Genomic DNA, 16,154 nt, shown 5'->3' on the forward strand with positions numbered 1-16,154 from the left:
TTGGGGGGGGGGCGCACATGGTGGCCTTCTGGCTAGCATAGCTGTTTCTCTCCTGCCCCTTCTTGCCTGGAAAGGGAGAGCCCAAATTGTATCCTCTTCCCCCTCCCAGATGAGCTGCCCTATATGCAGTGGTGGCGAACCTTTGGCACTCCAGATGTTATGGACTACAATTCCCATCAGCCCCTGCCAGCATGGCCAATTGGCCATGCTGGCAGTGGCTGATGGGAATTGTAGTCCATAACATCTGGAGTGCCAAAGGTTCGCCACCATGGTTTTAGAGGGTTCACAGCCAGAATTAACTGGCTGCCGTGGGTTTTCCGGGCTGCATGGGCTGGTTGTTTTAGCTGCTGAGAGCCAGCGTGGTGTAGTGGTTAAGAGCAGATGGATTCTAATCTGGAGAACTGGGTTTGATTCCCCACTCCTCCATCTGCATGGCTGAGGCTTATCTGGTGAACCGGATGTGTTTCCACTCTCCATCATTCTTGCTGGGTGACCTTGGGCTAGCTAGTCACAGTTCTCTCAGAACTCTCTCAGCCCCACCCGCCTCACCAGGTGTCTGTTGTAGGGAGACGAAGGGAAAGGAGTTTTTAAGCCACTTTTGAGTCTCCTCTGGGATATAAATTTGAAAAAACCGTTTCGCCACTAGGAGCTAAAATGACCCGATTGCAGCTACAGAGCCGCCTCCTCCCAAAGTCACCCTCTGGTTAATTTCTTCGTCCCTTCCTCACCTGCGTTTCCGATAACAGCATTTCCCAGCTCCCTCCTTACTGCTGAGACTTACCTGCTGCAACATGGCAGAGCTTTGGAGATGCCCTCCCCCCAAACACACACGGACACACGAGAAGGTGAACAGCAGTGGCGTAGGAGGTTAAGAGCTCGTGTGTCTAATCTGGAGGAACCGGGTTTGATTCCCAGCTCTGTCATTTGAGCTGTGGAGGCTTATCTGGGAATTCAGATTAGCCTGGGCACTTCCCACACACGCCAGCCAAGGGACCTTGGGCTAGTCACAGCTGAGCTCTCCTCAGCCCCACCCCACCTCACAGTGGGCAGGTTTGCTGTGAGCGGGAAGGGCAAGGAGATTGTCAGCTCCCCTTTGAGTCTCCCCAGGAGAGAAAGGGGGATATAAATCCAAACTCTTCTTCTTCTACTGAATCAGACTCCTAGTGCACCAAAGTCCGGATTGCCCGCTCTGACTGGCAGCTGCTCGGCAGGGTCTCAGCCAGGAGTTCTTTTACGTCATCCTTTGCCGGGTTCTTCTTAACTGGAGATGCCAGGGTTTGAACCTGGGGCCTTCTGCATGCCAAGTGGATGCTCTGCCACTGAGCCAGGGCCTCTCCCCAGCCTGGGCCGGAATCTGTGCCCAGCACACAACCAGCCAGAAGCTGCTCTGGGTATCTCAGCTAGCTGCTGTACTGGCACTGGGGTCTTGAGCATCAGGAGGGGCGGTGGGCTTTCACTGCTGTTTGCAAAACTGACCAGCGCATGCAGGTGGTTAGCGACCGGGTGCACTCCCCTGATCTGGGAGCAATCGGCTTGATTTCCACCTGCCGCTTGAGCTGTGGAGGCTTATCTGGTGAACCAGATTAGTTTGTGCACTCCCGACACAAGTCAACTGGGTGACCTTGGGCGAGTCGCGATTTTCTCAGCCCCACCCACCTGTCAGGGTGGTGTTTGTGGGGGGTGGGGAAGGAAAATGAGATTGTAAGCCCCCTTGAGTCTCCTTACAGGAGAGAAAGAGGGGGATATAAATCTAAACTCCTCCTCTTTGGTAGCCGCACCACACTCTTGGCTGTTGGCTCCTGCAGGCCCAGGACCTGAACATCCCCAGGCTGCTTGTAGGAATAGCTGGACGGACCTTTATGGGTTTGCAAGTGAGCAGCTGCCTAACGTGGCGTCTTTCCTTTATCCTGTGGCAAGGGGTGTGTGCACGCGCTCGCATGCACGAAGGAACGGCTCAGGGCCACAAGTTCCCAGTGAAACAAGCAGCAACTGTTTTGCAGTTGGAACTACAGAACACTTCCTCCCGCAATTAGGAACTGACTAGGCTGGCAGGTTACCCTTAGGAGCTAGATGTCGCACTGCAAAGATGGGGAGCCAAAAGCAAGTGTTTTGCAGATCCAACCGGGATCCAGGTCATCCGCTTTGCTCATTACTGCCCCCCTTCTAAGGAGTCAGGGAGCCCCGTGGCACGGAGGGGGTCAGCTGCAGCTCTGCAGCCCAAGCTGGGATGATGACCCGAGTTCGAGATCCACAGAAGTCCTTTTCGGGCAGCTGGCTCAAGGTAGACTCAGCCTGCCTTCCTTCCTTCCTTCCTTCCTTCCTTCCTTCCTTCCTTCCTTCCTTCCTTCCTTCCTTCCTTCCTTCCTTCCTTCCTTCCTTCCTTCCTTCCTTCCTTCCTTCCTTCCTTCCTTCCTTCCTTCCTTCCTTCCTTCCTTCCTTAGTAAAGTGCACGCCCTGGAAGCAAAGTCTGCTTAGCTAATGCCAGGACGCGGACGCCACCCCCCAGGTAGCCATGTTTCTCCCACCTCAGAAAACTTGGGCCATTCCACAGCCATTCTGGCCACCTGCTTGTCCTAAACCTCTCTGACGGGCACCTGGTAAATCCTCGCTGCAAACCGAGGCAGCTCTGTCTCTGTTTACGCACAATCCATAAAACCACTTGGAAAAGGTTTGGGGGCAACTCTGTTTATTCAACCTGACCTACCTCGCAGGGTCGTTGTGAGCCCCAAAGGCTGCTTGGCGCTCCTGGGCCCACAGAGAGTTCATACAACCACCATTTCTCCCACATCCATACCAGGTTGAAACTAGGAATGCAATATTGCCCCCCTTCCTTACAGACTCAGGTGCACAAAAGACTGCAATATTGTACAGGCAGCAAGGTTAACGGGAAGTCTTGCTGCAGCGTTGAAGCTGAAACAACCCATGTTTTATTTTTCTGTTAATAAAAGTCCATTTCAGAGCGTGAGCTTCAGTTTTAAAAAAAAAGAGAGAGAATCTTCTCCGGGTAGCCCGAACGTTACCACTGCTAGGACAGAGAAAATAACTTACACAGGAATGTAGACGTGGATGGCAAGTGTCTGATACGGCCGCTACTGCGGCAGGGCGGAGGCTGTGGCAGTGGCCGACTCCACCGACAATTAACCCAACCAAGAGACGGGGACACCAAGAAAACATGCAGGGCTGATAGATCCTTGGAGCGGCGGCTCAAGAAGGTCACGGAAGACCACGGGACGGGTTCTGGCAATTCGAGTGGCGAGGGCTTTAGCCGACGGAAGCCAAGATGATACGCCCACCGGGTTTCTCTGCTCCTCGACGGTCACCCGTATTTACTATTCACGTCAGCCGCAGGGCAAGTCTGGCCCTCACTAGATCGCCTGGAGTCACTTGCATTACACCTGGAGAATGAGAACAAGAGTTTCCTGGCAGTGATGCACATAGGGGCAAAAAATCCAAACTTCACATACACGCTACAGGGGTCAGTGCTATCAGTCACAGACCAGGAAGGATTTGGGCGTCTTAGCTGATAGTTCCGCTGAAATGTCAACTCAATGCATGGCAGCTGTGAAAAGGCAAACTCTATGCGCTGGGACTATTAGGAAAGGAATTGGAGAATAAAACTGCAAGATTGTCATGCCCTCTTATATAGCACACAAAGCATCGCGACTTGGAGTACTGTGTTCAGTTCTGGCTCTCACATCTCAAAAAAAGGATATTGAAGAGATAGAAAAAGTGCATGAGGAAGGCACCCAGGATGATTGAGGGACTGGAGCACCTTCCTTATGAGGAGAGAGAGGCTGCAGCTTAGACCTCTAGTTTGGAGAGGAGACGCCTGCGGGATATGATTGAAGTCTATAAAAATTATGGCATCGGGTAGAAAATGTTGACAGAGAGAAATTTTTTCTCTCTTCTCACAATACTAGAACCAGGCATTCATTGAAAATGCTGGGGAAGAAATTTAGATCATTGCAAGGAAACACTTCTTCAGGAAACGCGGTGATTGGTGTTTGGAATATGCTGCCACAGGAGGGGGTGATGCATACTCAACTGGATAGCTTTAAAAGGCTTGGACAGGCCTAGGAGAAGTTGATCTATGGCTTACCAATCTTGATCCTCTTGATCTCAGATTGCAAATGCCTTAGCAGACCAGGTGCTCAGAGCAGCAGCAGCAGAAGGCTACTGCTTTCACCTCCTCCTGCATGTGAGCTCCCAAAGGCACCTGGTGGGCCACTCTGGCAGCAGAGAGCTGGACTAGATGGACTCTGGCTATCTGATCCAGCTGGCTTCTTGTTCTATGTTCTAAGGCCATTTCTTTCACCTCCTGCAGGTGAGCTCCCAAAGGCACCTGGTGGGCCACTGCGAGTAGCAGAGAGCTGGACTAGATGGACTCTGGTCTGATCCAGCTGGCTTGTTGTTATGTTCAATCAGTTGTCTTGCTGTGTAAATGCTCCACTGGCCCTGCCTACCCGCTAAAAACGCTGGGCAGGTGCCATGGCAAGTTGAGACATTGAATACAAACCTGCACCAGCTCTGAATCTGGCTGCAGGTGCACACAGTACACAACGCGAGGGGTTAAGAGCAGGTGGACTCTAATCTGTAGAAACAGGTTTGATTCCCCGCTCCTCCACCTGAGCGGCGGAATCTTATCTGGTGATCTGGATTTGTTTCCCCGCTCCTGCACATGAAGCCTGCTGGGTGAACTTGGGCCAGTCACAGTTCTCTCAGGACTCTCTCAGCCCCACCTGCCTCACAAGGTGTCTGCTGTGAGGAGAGAAAGGGGAAGGAGTTTGCGAGACGCTTTGAGTCTCCTTATGGGAGGGAACGGTGGGGCATAAATTGAAACGCTTCTGTCTGCCACGCCAAATGTGGCTTGCGGTCCGTGTTAATGGCTCTTTGCGCTATTTTCTTTACAACACTGGAAAATGGTTGCTCAGCCAGCCTGCTGTGAGCCAGACAAAGAAACTATCGGGCTCGAACTGCAGCCAGAACTACTGAAGCTAGAGGCTTTCTGACTTGGAACCCTTGATGCTTATCAGTGCCATGGTGGGCGGTTCTATAATTTCCAGAGCTGCCAGGATCATACTCATCAGCTCTTCGCCAGCATGGCCAATTGGGCCATGCTGAAGCTGGATGGGAATTGTAGTCCATGCAACATCTGAGTGCTAAAGGCCCGCCGCCACCACGGGCTATAGGCTTGAGAGAAAAGTATGGATCTGGGGCAGCGACGATTGATCATCTTTGGCTCTCGCGCAAAGAATGCCCTCCCTCTCACAGTGGAGAGATGACAGGGATTCCCTGGCTCCCACCCTGGGCGACGGAACTCCCCACCGGTGATTCTCACTGCTGTCTTGCAACCGCACAGGTGCGGACGGCTCCATCTCCACTACGGGAGCTCAGGCCACGCGAGCCGACCCATTCTACCAGCCAGGAAAAGCGTGTGGGAATTCTTGTTCTCCGGCACCTTGTCCGATCGTTCGCATGGCTGCATGCCCAGGAACTTGATGATGTTGCTGACAGCCTCTGCAAAAGAAAGAGGTGGGGGTTAATCCTGTGCCATCTCAGGCAACATTTTATATTAGGTGGCTATCTCTGAGCGCTAGATGTTCATGATTCACATCTTCAATCGCCTCAGTCGGCATTAGCCATGCTGGCAGGGGCCGATGGGAATTGTAGTCCATGAACATCTAAAGCGCCATGGGGGAGGGGTCAGCAAAAGATTGATGAGACCATTCCACTCAGCCACTCACGTGGACGAGTACGGAATCAAACTTGGCTCTCCAAATTAGAGTCTGCTGCTCTTAACCACAGCACCCTGCTGCCGGCCAAATGCTCTGCCACTGAGCCACGGGCCCTGTGAAGCTGCTCTTCTACCATCATGGTCCCCAGGCGTCGCAACCGCCTGCATCATGCAGCGTAGCGGCAGCTAAGAGCTCATGCATCTAATCTGGAGGAACCGGGTTTGATTCCCAGCTCTGTCAGCTGAGCTGTGGGAGGCTTATCTGGGGAATTCAGATTAGCCTGGGCACTCCCACACACGCCAGCTGGGTGACCTTGGCCAATCTCACAGCTTCTCAGATTCCTCTAGCCCCACCTTCCTTCTTCATACAGGGTGTTTGTTGGGAGGGGGGGAAGTGCGGCAGATTGTAAGCCCCTTGAGTCTCCCAGGAGAGAAAGGGGGGATATAAATCCAAACTCCTCTTCTTCCCATCATCCCCTGCCAGCATGATGCTGGCAGGGGATGATAGGAACTTCTTGTAGTCCATAACATCTGGAAGCTGCGGAAGTGACACCCAGTAAGTCTAGTTATCTAGGGAGAACTTGGTACCTCCAGAAGTTATGGACTATTACTCCATCAGCCCCTGCCAGCATGGCCAATTGGCAGGGACTGTGAGAATTGTAGTCCATAACATCTGGAGAGCCAAAGGTTTGCCACCATGGAGCTACTCTGACTGGCAGCGGCTCTGCAGGGTCCCGCATCACTTCCTGCCTGGTTCGTCCAACTGGAGATGAACCAGAGACCTTCCACTGCAGATGATCTGCCACTGAGCCACGGCCCCTCCCTCCAGAAGAGCCATCATCCTGCTTACCATCCAGGGTCTTAATGGAGCTGAGGGCAAAGGTCTCCTTTCTCGTAGTCCTCTCCCACCTCTTCCCAGGCAGCGGCAAAGTTGGGCTTCAGGACCTTCTGAATGTGGTCACACAAGGTCACTTCCAGATCTTCCAGCTGGCAGGAAAGGAATAACAGAATCACAGAGTTGGAGGAGACCCCCAAAGGCCATCAAGTCCAGCCTGCTGCAATGCAGGAACACACAATCAAAGCACTCCTGACAGATGGCCACCCAGCCTCTCTTTAAAAACCAAAAACCTTTGGAGAGTCCAGCCGATAAGTGTCTCCCCCCCCCCCCCCTGTTTAGTGGGTCCCTTAACATCATTGGGACACATTTCTTTTCTGGGGAGGGCTGTATATGAGTTTCGTGGGTTCCTATACTAGAACATAATTGTTTTAAATTGTATGTTTTATATATGATTTTATGCTGTTCACCGCCCTGAGCCCTTCGGGGATAGGGCGGTATATTAAATTTAAGAAAGAAAGAAAGAAAGAAAGAAAGAAAGAAAGAAAGAAAGAAAGAAAGAAAGAAAGAAAGAAAGAAAGAAAGAAAGAAAGAAAGAAAGGAGACTCCACCACACTCCAAGGCAGTGCATTCCACTGTCGGACAGCCCTGACTGTCAGGAAGTTTTTGCTGATGTTTAGGTGGAATCTCTTTTCCTTTCAACTCCATTGTTTACAGAGGGCTCTGGCTGATGCCAGCCACAAATGCAGGCAAAATGTCAGGAGAAAATGCTACTGGAAGACGGCCATACGGCCCGGAAGCCCCAGAACACTCCAGGTTTTTTTATTATTATCATTTGTTTAAAAGTGGCCAAATCCAATTTGAATAATGTGGTTTCGAGCCGGTCGAAGTTTCTAGCAGCATTTGCCAGATTCGTGGGCTGGTGCATCTTCAGAGATAGGCAAGGAGTATATATACTGTGAGGTCAGATGCTACTCATATGACCTCACAGGTATATATACTCCACTTGTTTCTTTCCTACTAATAAGATCCTCTGAAGATGCTGTAGCCACATGGCATGCAAAACGCTCAGGAGAGAATGCTGCTAGAACATCGGCCAGACAGCCCGAAACCACACAGCACTTGTGCGATTCCTCGCCGCCATGAAAGCCTTCGACAAAACCTGAAACGATGTTTTTAAAAACAGAAGGATGGAAATTAATCTCTGCTCTAAAGCCTCCGTGGAGTGTTCAGAAGGGGAAAACCCTGGTGGACACAGAATTCATTACCCTGATTAATGTGCCTGCTGAGAACGCAGTTTCCCCAAACACGTGGGCACTAGCTGCCATCTATAGCGGCGTGTCTTTTTGCACTTTTGAAAATAAAATCTAGTTCAGGTGGCTCTCTAGCCTCGAGCTTAAGAACATAAGAACATAAGAATGCTTCAGCTGATCGGTAATTTCAGAGTCCATCTAGTCCAGCGCCCCTCTGCCACTGCAGGGCCCACCAGATGCCTTTTGGGAGCTCACGGCAGGATGTGAAAGCAATGGCTCTGCTGCTGCTGCTGCTCCTGAGCACCTGGTCTGCTAAGGCATTTGCAATCTCAGATCAAAAGAGGATCAAGATTGGTGGCCATAGATCGACTTCTTCCTCCATAAATCTGTCCAAGCCCTTTTAAAGCTATCGCAGGTGAGGCTACCACCCCTCCTGTGGCAGCATATTCCAAATAATTCACCAATCTTCCTGATCCTAAGCTTCCTGATCCCTGGGCCTCCCCCCGCCTAAAGTTCAAACACGGATCCAGGAAGCTGCTTACTAATGATCTATCAAGCCGTGGAACTATCATCACCGGCACGCCTAGTTGGGGTCACAGATCCGGACGCAAGTGAACTTCCATCACCGCAGCTGAAAGTGCAGGGCCACTGGGGTGAAGACAAGCAACGAGGGAGAGGGGTTTATTTATGCTATTCCATTACGCATCTGTTACTGCCGCCTCTCCAACGCCAGATCTTGTGGGCTAACTCCTAACTTTCATAAAACGTGATCATAATAAAAAAAATACATCCGGCTATGGTAAGTTCAACTTATTTTTTAACAATTATAACAGATAGATTCAGGGTCATCCATATTAATTCAGGTGTAGTATTTAGTTCATAATTTCCTCCCATCAGTTCAACTTCCTGCATGTAGGCATTCAATCAATGCTAAAACATGTATACACATAAATATATACCGTAGTCCATCTTGGATCATCTATCAACATTTTATAGAAATCCACTCTAGGTAAGTATTCTGTAATGCGATCTCACAATAAGTCCAAACATTGTGCACAGGCTTAAGTCCAAATTCTTTTAAATACACAAGGAGGAAACGGATACTTCTAATTCATGCTTTTCGATGGCTTCTACTCAGCCTCACACAGGTTATTGTAAATATAATTTATATTGGCTTCATGGGGTACTTTCTTTTCTCTCAATCTGTTTCGAAATTCTTATCATACCTCACAAGCTCTTAGAGGCAGTGGTGGCGGTTTTGGCACTCCAGGGCAGGACTCTTATCAGCCCCTGCCAGCATGGCCAATTGGCCATGCTGGCAGGGGCTGATGGGAATTGTAGTCCATAACATCTGGAGTGCCAAAGGTTCGCCACCACGGTTCTAGAAGAAGAACATCAGAACAACCCTGCTGGATCTGGCCAGAAGATCCATCTAGTCCAGTATCCCATCCCACACAGTGACCAACCAGTTCCTCCGGAGGTCCAACAGGGCGTAGAGGCCGAGGCGTTTATCAGAAGAGCTCTGGTGGATCAAACCAGTAAGATCCCATCTAATTCAGTATCCCATCTCACACACTGGCCAACCAGTTCTTCTAGAGGGCCAACAACACGGCAGAGGCCAAGGCCTTCCCCCAACAAGGACATCAGGACAGCCCTGCTGGATTAGATCAGTGGTCTCATCTAGTCCGGCATCCTGTCTCACCCAGTGGCCAACCACCGTGTTCTGGAGGCTTAGCAGCAGGGAAGAGAGGCTGCGGCCCACCCTTGATGCTGCCTCCTGGCTGGGATTCAGGGTCTTCAACGAGTCCTATAGTCATCATGGCCATCAATGGACCATGAATCTGTCTAATCCCCTTTTAAAGCCTTTTTAAAAGATCTTCTAAAATCCTGCAAACAATAAAAAACAGTGAGGGGGAAGGGGCGGGGAAGGCGAGATGAAAGGCAGGCCCCACCTCCCCCCACTGGGCCCAAAACATCTTGGCCGGGCCTTGCTCCACGTGAACACCTTGACGGTTATAGACGGAGAGAGCTACCTCACCTGCCGTGGGGTCATCCAGGGGCAGGCGGACCAGCGTGTAACATATGCCCGGCTGGTTGTAGGAGAGGCTGGGGGCCGGGACGCAGCGCAGCACATCGTAGGCCTCCGAAGGCTCCATCTGTACCGTCACCCGTTCCAGAAGCTGGTCATTGAGGGTGTTTGTGCAATCAAACTGGGAGGAAGGGGAAGAAACCAAAATGGTCAAAGGTCTGGATTCCCTGCCCTAGGAACAGTGGCTTAGAGAACTGGGGTATGTTTAAGGGGGGAGGAGGAGGAGGAGGAGGAGGAGGAGGAGGAGGAGGATAAAGAATTTAGATATATACCCCACCTTTCTCTCCTGTAAGGAGACTCAAGGTGGCTACAAGCTCCTTTCCCCTCCTCTCCCCACAACAGACACCTTGTGAGATAGGTGGGGCTGAGAGAGGTCCAAAGAACTGTGACTAGCCCAAGATCACCCAGCAGGAATGTAGGAGTGCGGAAACACATCTGGTTCACCAGATAAGCTTCAGCCACTCAGGTGGAGGAGTGGGGAATCAAACCCAGTTCTCCAGATTAGAATCCACCTGCTCTTAACCACTACACCGCGCTGGTTATGGTTAAAGGGTGACGAAAGATAAATGCGTCTCCCACAGACTGGTTTGGACTCTCTTTGAGCCCAGAGGCTGAAGTCTCTCTCAGTGTGGCCACAACTCCGATACTCGCTTTACCTGGAAGACGATGTGATTCAGGAAGACGTGCTTGATGCAGCGCGGACAAAATACTCCGTCTCCGCCTCCGTCAGCTGCACCGGCTCAGACGACTTGAAGAGCGGTCCCAAGTTCTTGAACTCCGGAATGGCAGCGAGTTGCTCTGCAGGGGAAGAGGCGGCTCTTAAGGCACCTTGACAGACAGGCACAAGAAGTTCCACCTCCCACCATGACTGTCGAACTTCCTGCTGCCCTCCAGGCAACTGAAACGTGGCACCAGGGTATATACCTTGGAATATGTCCTGCCGTGAAGGAGCCACTTTCTCTGGCTTGCTAGCCACCAGGGAAATTTCTGAAAGGAAACAGAGGGAAGGGCGGGATTGTACAGGAATCCACTGGAAGGGAACTCTGGGTTCAAAGATCTTTACGGCCCTGGCTCCCCTGCTCTGGTGGAACGCTTCCTCCGAGTTTGTTCCGGCCTCCGCGGGACCTTGGTGAGTTCCAAGCAGGGCCTGTAAGACCGAAGTTGTTCACCTGGCTTTTGCCAGGCTGGCCGCGGATTGGCTGCCCCTTCAAGAGGCCCCGGCCATATTTTGTCATCTCTGGCAGTGCCCATATTGGTTTCACCTTTGGGCGCTGCCAGCCCCTCCCAGCCTTAAGACCGGGTGCCATTAACATTAACATGGGCTTTAGACTGCTGTCATGTGAATTGTTACGCTGCATATTGATTTTAAATGTCTTCTAGTTGTGTTTTAAGTTATTTATTGGTCATTACTTTGTACTGTGAACCGCCTAGAGCCCTCCGGGGATGAGACGGTCTATGAAATCCAATCAATCAATCAATCAATCAATCAATCAATCAATCAATCAATCAATCAATCAATCAATCAATCAATCAATCAATCAATCAATGTCTGCAGCCAAAAGAGTCAGAAGATAACAACATCTGGCTGTCCTATCAGTTCCTCCCTCCCCTACTGCCATACATTCTGGCCGACGTTAACTATGCAACTTGACTATGTCGACGTTAACTATGCAACAGTTTTTCACTTGCCCCGTTCCCAGCTGTTGTGAGCCAGCTGAAACACACACACAACAGCCTCAATCAGGATCTAACCCCGTGGTGGTGGCGAACCTTTGGCACTCCAGATATTATGGATGGCCAATTGGCCATACTGGCAGGGGCTGGTGGGAATTGTAGTCCATAACATCTGGAGTGCCAAAGGTTCGCCACCACTGATCTAACCCTTGGCCCACCCTGATGATTCAGGGTAGGAACCTTTAACACTCCAAAGAGCCTATTTGGACCCGTTTTCTCCAGTGGGAAAAGAAAAACACTTTGGTTCTGAGCCAGCGAAATAATTTTGACATTTAAAAATAAATATAACACTGTATATATTGGGGTTTTACCTTTAATTCCTCGGCCATCTCTGAGAAGCAACATGATTGCTACAAGGCCCGCCTTCTGCCATTCGCAGGGCGGGTGCAAGGATGGGGCCAGTGGGCTCGGCATCGCGGAGTGCCGCGAGTGCAAGGGCAGAAAGAGCCGCGATGCTCTTGCCTATAAGCTGAGGTTCCCTACCCTTTGGCTTTTGAAATTGTTAAGTTCCACTCTAGGGTCAGTCTCCTCGGGCCTGCTCAGACTGGGAGGCAGTTCCCCTGTGGGTCTCTGCGCCATTTTTTCCCCGGGGTTTATTTATTTATTTATTTGTTGAAAACCACTTCTTTGTGCTCCCCCCATCCGCCTGATCATCGCTTCGCTTAGGCTGCAGACATCAGCCAACATTAAAGCATCAGAGCGGTGAACACGTATTTAAAATGACCAAGGAACGCGATTAAAAACAGACAAAGGCACAAAACCAAAAGGAGGGTCGGCAGCCATTTCATCCAAGATGAAACAGAAAACTCTTGAGACGGGACAGACGGTCCGAATGGACAGAACTGACCCTGATGCAATACAAGGGCACCTGGAATGTTTCCTGCTATGATAACCCTCGCCTACATTTCTCACCTGGATGGCAAGGCGCACACAAGCATTTGTTTGGAGCACAAAACCCACTGGGGTCCAGCGGTATGCTCTCTCTCTCTAAACTCAACCTGGCTCTTTACCTGTTTTCTGCTCAGAGATGGGGGCAGTGGCAAGAGGCACAGATTTCATGTCAAATGACTTGTCCGAAGGCTCCAGGGTGTACTGGTGCAAGGCCTTTTCCAGCCCAGGAACAGAGACCGTCAGGCCTGCAAACAAAGAATCATAGATTGTCGGCTTGCCACGGCCGAATACTCATTGAAGTGTTAGGAGCCTGGTTGTATGACAGAATCGGTCAGCAGGCATTCTCTCCTGACGCTTCGCTTCGCATCTTCAGAGGATTCTGGATGATAACAGCCACAGATGCAGGCGAAACATCAGGAGAGAAATGCTGCTAGAACACGGCCATACAGCCCGGAAACCACACAGCACTCCAAAGAATCATAGAATTGGGAGAGACCCCAAGGGCCATCAAGTTCAAGTGCCCAGAGAGGCAAAGCATGTGAGGTGGACAATGGCAAAGGGCTCGGAGACTATTCAGCAGGGCTTAAGTGACCGCTATGTGAAATGTGCACCGTGGCCGGCAAGGCAGAAGGGGACAGAGAAGGAGGTACCAGGGAGAAGGCCATGCCTGCCAGCAAGGAGAGCAGGAGCACAGTTCAGAGGAGCACAGTTAATGTCAGATGCCTGTCCCAAGCTACAACCTATCTCAGTGATGGCGAACCTATGGCACAGGTGCCAGAGGTGGCACTCAGAGTCCTCTCTGTGGGCACACACAGAGTTCATTGGGGGGGGGGGGAAATTGCCCTCCGCCACACACACATACACACATCTAGGCTGGCCTGGGCCACTGGGCTAGATTATTAGCATTAAACCTTAGTTTCTGGGAAGCAGGTGCGTAGGTAAACCCTGTTAAACGCTTCGTTAAACCCACCGATTTTCGGCGCGTAAGAAATCCAAAGTAACATCCTTTGCCTGGGAGTAAGCTCTCGGTTGCTGGCAATGGGGCTTGCTTCTGAGTAAACTCCTCCCCAGGGTCGCGTGATTCGACCCGCTTGAAGAGTTGCATGGCTGTTTCAAAGCAAAGCCAAACAACTGCCACCAAGCTTACTCCCGGAAAGTAACACACGCTCCTCTAGAGCCAACCGCTTTTTTTCTAAACCTAAACCCCAGTATTCAGGTTAAATCTGCCATGTTGGCAACTTTCATGCATAAATAAGTGGGTTTTGGGTTGCAGTCTCGGCACTTGGCCTCGAAAAGGTTCGCCATCACTGACCTATCTGATGGACCATCTCCTTCTATATGTCCCTTGCACCAACAGCTGGATTACTTGAACATGCTCTACATGGGGCTACCCTTGAAGACACAACACAGAAGCCGGCTAACTGATCCAAGCTAATGCGCAGGCAGCTCTGGTCAGTTGGATAGTCTAGTTTGCTCAGTTAATCCACCTGTGGTGCTCAGATAGCCCCAGGATTATGTTCGTGGATACATTTCATCAGCCCCTGCCAGCATCGGGGCAATTTTGGTCAGTGGGTGGCAGTGGGCATGATGGGATTTCCAGTAGTCCATGAACACTCCGGGAGAGTCAAAAGAGGTTGCAAGGACCCCCCTGGTCTAGATGTAGGGGAACGACGCTGCCCTCAACAGCTATATTGAAGAAGAAAGAAGTTAAAGAAGAAGAAGAAGAAGAAGAAGAAGAAGAAGTTAAGAAGAAGCGTTAAAGAAGAAGAAGAAGAAGAAGAAGAAGAAGAAGAAGAAGAAGAAGAAGAAGAAGAAGAAGAAGAAGAAGAAGAAGAGGGAGGAGGGGGGGGAGGAGGAGGAGGAGGAGGAGGAGGAGGAGGAGGAGGAGGAGGAGGAGGAGGAGTTTGGATTTATATCCCCCCCTTCTCTCCCGCAGGAGCCTCCAAGGGGCTGACAATCTCCTTGCCCTTCCCCCCTCACAACAAAACCCCGTGAGGTAGGTGGGGCTGAGAGAGCTCCGAGAAGCTGTGACTAGCCCAAGGTCACCCAGCTGGCGTGTGTGGGAGTGCACGGGCTAATCTGAATTCCCCAGATAAGCCTCCACGGCTCAGGCGGCAGAGCTGGGAATCAAACCCGGTTCCTCCAGATTAGATACACGAGCTCTTAACCTCCTATGCCACTGCTGCTCTATTGGCTGCCAGTCTGTTTATGTTCAACTGAAGAAGCAGGTTACGACCATCAAAGCCCTATGTTATACTGGGCCCGTAGATCTGCAGGACAGACTCCTTCCACATGTCCTTGTGTGTCAACTATGGCCCAACAGGCAGCCGTCTGTTGGGTACCCCACCGCACAGGCTGGCCCAGAGCCCGGGACATGCCACCTTGGCTCCTGCTCCGTGAAATGGGCTCTCTGAAGAGGTGAAAATGGGTATCCACATTGGGAGAAGAGTTTTGGATTTATATCCCACCTTTCTCTCCTGTAAGGAGACTCAAGGCGGCTTATAAGCTCCTTTCCCTTCCTCTCCCCACAACAGATACCTTGTGAGATAGGTGGGGCTGAGAGAGTTCTGAAGAACTGTGATTAGCCCAAGGTCACCCAGTAGGAATGTAGGAATGCGGAAACACATCTGGTTCACCAGATGTGCCTCTGCCACTCAGGTGGAGGAGTGGGGAATCAAACCCCGGTTCTCCAGATTGAAATCCACCTACTCTTAACCACTACACCACACTGGCTCTCCCAAAAACACTGCAAGTGGCGTAGGAGGTTAAGAGCTCGTGTATCTAATCTGGAGGAACCGGGTTTGATTCCCATCTCTGCCGCCTGAGTTGTGGAGGCTTATCTGGGGGATTCAGATTAGCCTGGGCACTCCCACACACGCCAGCTGGGTGACCTGGGGCTAGTCTCAGCTTCTCGGAGCTCTCTCAGCCCCACCCACCTCACAGGGTGTTTGATGTGAGGGGGGAAGGGCAAGGAGATTGTCAGCCCCTTTGAGTCTCCTGCAGGAGAGAAAGGGGGGATATAAATCCAAACTCTTCTTCTTCTGTGTGCCAGGGCTTTTCTTTTGAGGGGGTGGTGACGTTTGAATAGAAGGGGGGGGGAGGGGTGGAGTTGGCTATTTTACTTTTGGATTCAATTTGAACATGTTTTGCCAAACGGTCACCAAAGGGCCAATTCCGAAGCGAAACGTGGGATATAAAGTTGCCGTTAACATACCCTGAACCCGCCAAAGGCCTTGAGATCTCAACAGAGGAGAAATCAGTCGTAAAGTCCCGGGGAAAGAAGAGCTCTGACCCAGACCAAACTTCCTACAGACAGTGAAAGGGGATGGACAGCTTCTCCGGAAGAAGCTAAAAGTCTTATTTTGCAACACCGAAGGCCACTGTGCAGAACTGAGGCTGCAGTGGTGGCCAAAAAGCAATCGCGCGGCCCAGCACCAACCGTTGAAGATGTAGGCGGCGTTCAAAGCCAGCTGCCTCTGCTGCAGCACGTTCAGGTAGAAGGTGGCTCGGTCGCGAACTTCGTCATCGCTGTCCATCATGCACCTGCCCGGCGAAGGAGCACAAGGGGGTCAGCAAGAGGAGATGATTGGGAGGGTTTGGGGTCATGGGGCAAAGGTT

At 51.2% G+C, this 16,154-nt stretch overlaps 1 protein-coding gene and 1 pseudogene across 1 annotated transcript in view; both read right to left on the minus strand.

Annotated features, from left to right (window-relative positions):
- Positions 1-2,669: 2,669 nt before the first annotated feature.
- On the minus strand, positions 2,670-7,897 carry LOC125435280 (annotated as a pseudogene).
- Positions 7,898-8,378: 481 nt separating this feature from the next.
- COPG2 (COPI coat complex subunit gamma 2) overlaps positions 8,379-16,154 on the minus strand; it is a 42,809-nt gene continuing 35,033 nt past the window's right edge. The window contains 7 exon segments of the mRNA XM_048500794.1: positions 8,379-8,470; positions 9,861-10,032; positions 10,568-10,609; positions 10,612-10,709; positions 10,836-10,898; positions 12,656-12,781; positions 15,976-16,079. Of these exon segments, the coding sequence (XP_048356751.1) occupies positions 8,445-8,470; positions 9,861-10,032; positions 10,568-10,609; positions 10,612-10,709; positions 10,836-10,898; positions 12,656-12,781; positions 15,976-16,079 (631 nt within the window). The 3' untranslated portion in view covers positions 8,379-8,444.

Source organism: Sphaerodactylus townsendi, linkage group LG06, assembly GCF_021028975.2.
Source record: "Sphaerodactylus townsendi isolate TG3544 linkage group LG06, MPM_Stown_v2.3, whole genome shotgun sequence".
In the NCBI taxonomy this organism is placed as follows: domain Eukaryota; kingdom Metazoa; phylum Chordata; class Lepidosauria; order Squamata; family Sphaerodactylidae; genus Sphaerodactylus; species Sphaerodactylus townsendi.